At 35.2% G+C, this 6000-nt stretch overlaps 2 protein-coding genes across 2 annotated transcripts; both read right to left on the reverse strand.

Moving 5' to 3' along the window:
- Positions 1-764: 764 nt before the first annotated feature.
- LOC127869202 (uncharacterized) lies at positions 765-3649 on the reverse strand. The gene is made up of 4 exons (XM_052411567.1): positions 3270-3649; positions 2852-3061; positions 1908-2077; positions 765-1714 (listed from the first exon to the last, which is right to left on the reverse strand). Exons 2-4 carry the CDS (start codon positions 2990-2992, stop codon positions 1504-1506), a joined length of 522 nt encoding a protein of 173 aa, XP_052267527.1. The 5' UTR covers positions 2993-3061; positions 3270-3649; the 3' UTR covers positions 765-1503.
- Positions 3650-4583: 934 nt separating this feature from the next.
- Positions 4584-6000, reverse strand: LOC127870124 (uncharacterized). Its single transcript, XM_052412780.1, has 2 exons — positions 5075-6000; positions 4584-4818 (listed from the first exon to the last, which is right to left on the reverse strand). The coding sequence occupies exons 1-2, from the start codon at positions 5833-5835 to the stop codon at positions 4584-4586; spliced, it is 996 nt and encodes a 331-aa protein (XP_052268740.1). The 5' UTR covers positions 5836-6000.

Here is a 6000-nt window from a genome sequence, read left to right on the forward strand (position 1 = left end):
GTAAAAGATGATCAAATTGTTCTTATACTTCTTTCATTGTGACATTCATTTTTGTTTGTAATTGATAACAATCATTTTGTGTTTTATTATTGCATAGCCACATTTGTAGATTTGTTCCGTTTAATAAAATTTAAATTGAAATGATTTATTTTATTTGGTGAAATCCATCACCAGCAGTTTTCTATCTACACCTATCTTATATTGCGCCGATAAAAAGCCGTGGGTAGAAATGTACAGGAAAAATATAGCCCAAAACCAAACTCATTTTATAATAAGTTTGTTTTTATTTACAGATCTACGGATATGTGTGAATAATGCAAAAACAAATCGATACGAAGGCTAGTACAATTGAAGTTCAGTTATTGTTGCGCATTTCTAATTGATTATCAATGAACTCCCGTCATAGTGGTTATACAACGTAACAGGACTCAAAATCGTTGTACATTGACCAATAAACAACTATAAATAACAAATTATTTCTCAAGAAAAAGGTCGATGAGGAACTGCTGGATTTGGATGAAGTACTAATAAGAAAGATGAACAAGAGCTGTTAGTCTAGTAGGAACGGAGGTCCACCATGCATGATTGGAAGTGTTTTTTTTAATATGCTGATGATGTTCTATATTGCCTTGGGTAAAAGAAAAATTTTGTTCCCAAGAAAAAAAGTGTTCCCATGGGGTCTAAATCCAAGATGGCTGACCAAAAACCTTGAAAATACCGTTATTTCGCAAATGACACTAACAACATTTATTTTCCTAGATTTTGGTAACTTTTTTAATTTAAGCAATTAATAACATATTATTCTTATTAAACAAATACATTTTTTGGTGAAATATTATACATTTTATGAAAATAATGACTACATATATGAAAAAAAGGCGCCAAAAATCATGTTTTTTTGGCTTATGACATGTTTCAATTTGTACCTGAAAAGCAGTTTAAGTACAATTATCATCCTAACTAAATTTATGTACACATATGGGACCAAGGAATATAATAATATAACATTTTATGTGAATATTATCAATAATTATGATATATAAGACAATAAAAGTGGGTGGGGTAAATAACAAATTTGAAGAAAAAATTCCTAATGTGCATCTTAATATATTTTGAGACGTACTAGCTTTTTTAACTTGTTATGTTTATGTATAAAGATTGTTTCTGACACTTACAAGTGCATTCACAATGTTTTTTAATATTGAATGCATTTCCCTAACTGATAATAGTATTTTAACCGTTAAAAACACGAAAACATATCATTTATATACAAAAGTAACGCATTATAATATCACACAGTAAGCATATAACAGATAATGTGGTAATATTTCACTTCAATGGTAAGAAGCCAACAAATGCAAATTAAAAATACTTGTTTTAACACAAACAGTGCCATAAAAAACATACTTAAGAGCGTGAATGTGTTTTTTTTTTTTGGGGGGGGGGGGTAGATGAGGGAGATATTAATTTTCTCGAACTGGAAACGACAATGTCAGATACAGATTAATCCTCATCTGACAGTGTCATTTCCAGTTCGAGGAAGTCAACATCTTCCTCATCTTCTTCTTTCTCATCAAATTCTGTGTTCACATGGTCCATAATGTCAATTAAATTTGAAGGCAGAATTGGACCCTTGGCCCATAATGGCTCCAACACATTGTCCTTTACAATCCATCCTTGATTATCATCAAATGGTTCTGCATCTCCCAACGTCCTACAAAGTGAAGACAAAGAGAATACATAAATATATATATATATATATATATATATGTATATATATATATATATATATATATATATATATATATATATATATATATTTATGATATGAAAATTTTATTTTTTAATTTATTTCAATTAAACTTGTGTGGGAGATAATCTCATGAATTGTGTTTTTATGCACATACCTGAATGTTTCTAGATATTTTGGATAACTTTGCAACTTTCTGAGTGTTACTATCTTTCCCTTGCCCTTAAATGCACTTGTCACAACTTCTCCAGTGAAAACGTGAAGACCTAAGAGGGCTGCGCAATAGTTGACACCTAGAGCTTCTGATAGTTCACTGATGTTCAGCACCTATTTCAAATATAAAATTGTACTTGAATTAATGTGTATGTGTTTGTTTGTGTGCGATTATTTGTGCTTGCGTGTATGCATGTGTGTGTGTGTTAAGATTATTATCAGTAGTAGTAGTAGTAGTATAAGTATTATAACAAATAATACGTATGTAATTAAAGTAGTTTACGACGGTAAAGATTTAATATATAATATATTAATAGGTCTCTCTCTCTCTGTCTCTCTCTCTCTCTCTCTCTGTCTCTCTCTCGCTCTCTCTCTCTCTCTCTCTCTCTCTCGTCTCTATCTCTCCCTCTCTCTCTCTCTCTCTCTCTCTCCCTCGTCTCTCCCTCTCTCTCTCTCTCTCTCTCGCTCTCTCTCTCTTCTCTCTCTCTGTTCAGATACTGAAATAGTTATGTTTTGAATTGTTTACGACGGTCAAGATTTAATATATAATATATTAATAGGTCTCTCTCTCTCTCTCTGTTTCTCTGTCTCTGTCTGTTTCTCTGTCTCTGTCTGTCTGTCTAGTCTGTCTGTCTGTCTGCTCTCTCTCTCTCTCTCTCTCTCTCTCTCTCTCTCTCTCTCTCTCTCTCTCTCTCCTCTCTTCTCTCTCACTCTCTCTCTCTATCTCTCTCTCTCTCTCTATCTCTCTCTCTCCTCTCTCTCTCTCTCTCTCCCTCTCTCATCCCTCTCCTATCCTCTCCTCTCTCTCATCTCTCTCTCTCTCTCTATCTCTCTCTCTCTCTCTCTCTGTTCATATACTGAAATAGTTATGTTTTGAATTGTTTAAACCTTTCTCTGTTTCCCTGTACCAACATCTAGAAATATTGTCAGCGGCACAGATGTTGCATGGTGGAGACTTATAAAAAATATGTCAGAAACAGGAGTTCGCACTATGGCAGACTTGTATCCGAGCTTTGCACCATAGTGCATATACAGGACCACTCTGGTATCTGTTTCCTCTTGATTTGACGCCAAGCTGTGTATTTCCTCTGTCTTCACCTTGAATATAATAAAGCATCAAATAGCGTGACATTGTTTTAAGGCAAATAGGCTAAAACTTTATAAGCGTGAAACAAACATTATTTCCTTATAAAACATATACATTAAATGTATAATTGCACTTTAAAACGTGATAGTGTATGCCTCATTGTTAGTTGTTTGCAATTTGTATGCCCTGCCACTAACGACCACTATTGCTGTTCCACACCTCTCAAGTCTGGATGCTGCCGTTTGACTACTCCATACGCGCAGTAAGAGGTTACAAAGCTGCATCTTGTTGTCATCATTTGATAAGAATTCTTTAAAATCGACTGGACGACGAGTTGCCGGTCCATCAATGTTAAACTTCCGACAGCAGCCCCTTCGCATTCTCTCTTGTCCTTTTATTGAGTTTGGAAAGTAACTATCGGTGGAAAAGACAAAATCCTTTTTTGAAACCATTATGTCTAATAACTGTAGACATATACCACCAAATGTTGGAGCAAGGTTTCTTAGCTCTTAACTGTTATAATTAAGAGTAATGAAAATGTAATACAGAGAGTTACTTTCAGAAAATAATAGAAGCATCTTAGCCACAAACCTGGGCTGTTTTAACAATTGAAATATCACGTGGCTCTAAGTTTTTGCACAAGGTGATATATTATAAAGATGTATTACTTTTCCTTGCGGTGCAGTTAGCTTTACTGTTTTGTTGGCAGCCTCCATTGTTTTCAATCTATTCCTTGGTAGAGGGTCGAAAAACCTGGATGACGCTGCTCCACTAGTCAGTCGTTCAGATATAAATTTTGCCTTGGCTTCTTTCCCTACTAACTCTGCTCGAAGAACATCATGCTCAGCATCAATAGGAATTGGAGCACCAGATGCGAGACTGCACATAAGATACATTACTTAAGTTTGTTAAGACTGGTTAGACTACTTTATGATTATTGAAAAACAACAACATGACGGCACCAAAATAGTTTTTAAATGTGTTTATATTTATATAATATATATATATATATATATATATATATATATATATATATATATATATATATATATATATATATATATATATATATATATATATATGCCTTATTATCATTAACAATTAAAGTATATGTACCTGTATAAATGCTCCTTGTCTGTAGATATAAACGGATTAGAAAAACTGCGTATTGCTGCCATTGTGTTGACAACTGCCTCTTCCGACTTTCGGATTTTGGAGCGTTTCAATTCACGATGTCGCCCGGTGAATCAGGATCTTCTATTAATCCGCACATGTCCAACATCTTTTCATAGAAGCGGACTCGCGTTGATGTAGTTCTACACCGACGATGGTATGCCCCAAACATAGAGAAAAGACCTGTAAACCCTCCTAAAATTAAACAAGCAAGTGTATAACGTATATGAGTTTGATATTGCTCATCATCAAACGTGTTAATATATAACTTATTTTACATTGTATATGCCGCATTTTCATTTACTGATTAGTACACTTATCAGTTATTGTTTAAATTCATTATCGTGGTGCAATAATAATTTACTGACCCTGTATAGTGAAGAATATTACTGTTATAAAAATACAATTAACAGCATGCATACCAGCAGATTTGGCAAATCTCATGAAAGTTTCCTCCATTGTCTTGTCTACCGCGCTACAAGCACCTGGGATAAGGGACCGTGTTACTGAAATCCCACCCTTTTGTAACAGTTCTTTGGCTCCAGGATGTGTAAGGTCAATGTTGGTAAGGAATACATCCAACCATGTCAGGTACCTGCATGAAAATAGAAATATATAATATTTGTATAATTATTTTATTTAGTCACTGCTAATTTACAATGGCCATTATATTTTGTTATTTATCAAAATTAAATTTAAATAGCGCACATTGTTGAAATGTAATTAAAAAATAATTTCTAACACGGTTTTTTATCCTTATATAACCATTTGGTTAAGCATTAATTACATTTTACAAACTCGTGAACACATGTTGACCCAAACTTACTATGTATAAGAATGTTAAGTACTACCTAGAGAAATTAGGGCCATCAAATGCAAAGAACAGCTCTGCCATCTGGCCACAACATTCGTGGAATAACATCAGGTTGTTAGTCTTTACAGAATACAGCAACATCATGACCAAACGTGAATGGTCAACAACACTCAACCAAAACTTTGCTGTTTTTCCCAATACGCCGGTTCGTACAGACTCTTCAAAACGTATGTATTGGTCAATACAATCCATCAAAGACTGGTCATTTAATGCATCTTCTAATGTTTTGCGGCTAGCAATTGAGACCAGCTTCATCAGCGTCGTCGAATTAAATTCGCCTGCATTCTGTTGCATATCCATGAAGCTTTCAAAAAGCAAGCGCTCCATTGCTTCTGTAACGGACTTTAAGCAGAACAACGCCTTCGCATAAGCCTTACCGCTTAGTACACTTTGCAGGCATCCGGTCGTTACCAACCTGGTTTCTATTAGGATCTCTGCATATCCTGACCCTGAACATTTGTTTTTTGTTAGCATTCCAATGTAATTCATAGCCGTATGGAATGCACCCGGCGTGACAACGTGGTATTTGTATTTATCAGGAAACTTCCAAATCAATGGGAGCGCCTTCATACATCCGCCCAGATCGAATGTAGACAGAACGTACTTTTGTCCAACCTCCTGAGTAGCCAGTTCAGACTGTTCAAGATGTTCTGCAACCGTTGCATAGTCCGTAAAAGGCTGATCTATCGGAGTAAAGTAGTCGATTGTGGATTTTCGTTCAGGACAGTTACCGGTCATCGAAATAAAACCCCCGAATCCTGGATAGATCTGTCCATCTCCACTACTGCCAACTATCTGAGCTACCGACCAGAGACAATACTCAAGCAAGGCCTTTAAATACGACTCATAGTTTTCAGAACGTGGAGTGAACACGGCTCCTTTAGGAAATCTCGGACCGCAACG

Source organism: Dreissena polymorpha, chromosome 2 (assembly GCF_020536995.1).
Source record: "Dreissena polymorpha isolate Duluth1 chromosome 2, UMN_Dpol_1.0, whole genome shotgun sequence".
Taxonomy (NCBI): Eukaryota; Metazoa; Mollusca; class Bivalvia; order Myida; family Dreissenidae; genus Dreissena; species Dreissena polymorpha.

Bases quoted from the DNA above. Each gene is read 5' to 3' on its own strand.
- LOC127869202 (XM_052411567.1), bottom strand. From the start codon at position 2,992: ATGCACTATGGTGCAAAGCTCGGATACAAGTCTGCCATAGTGCGAACT. The intron at 2,078-2,851 runs GTTTAAACAATT...TATTTGAAATAG, and splicing joins GTACAGGGAAACAGAGAAAG to GTGCTGAACATCAGTGAACT. The intron at 1,715-1,907 runs GTATGTGCATAA...TTCACTTTGTAG, and splicing joins AAATATCTAGAAACATTCAG to GACGTTGGGAGATGCAGAAC.
- LOC127870124 (XM_052412780.1), bottom strand. From the start codon at position 5,835: ATGACCGGTAACTGTCCTGAACGAAAATCCACAATCGACTACTTTACT. The intron at 4,819-5,074 runs GTAGTACTTAAC...ATTTTCATGCAG, and splicing joins GATGGCCCTAATTTCTCTAG to GTACCTGACATGGTTGGATG.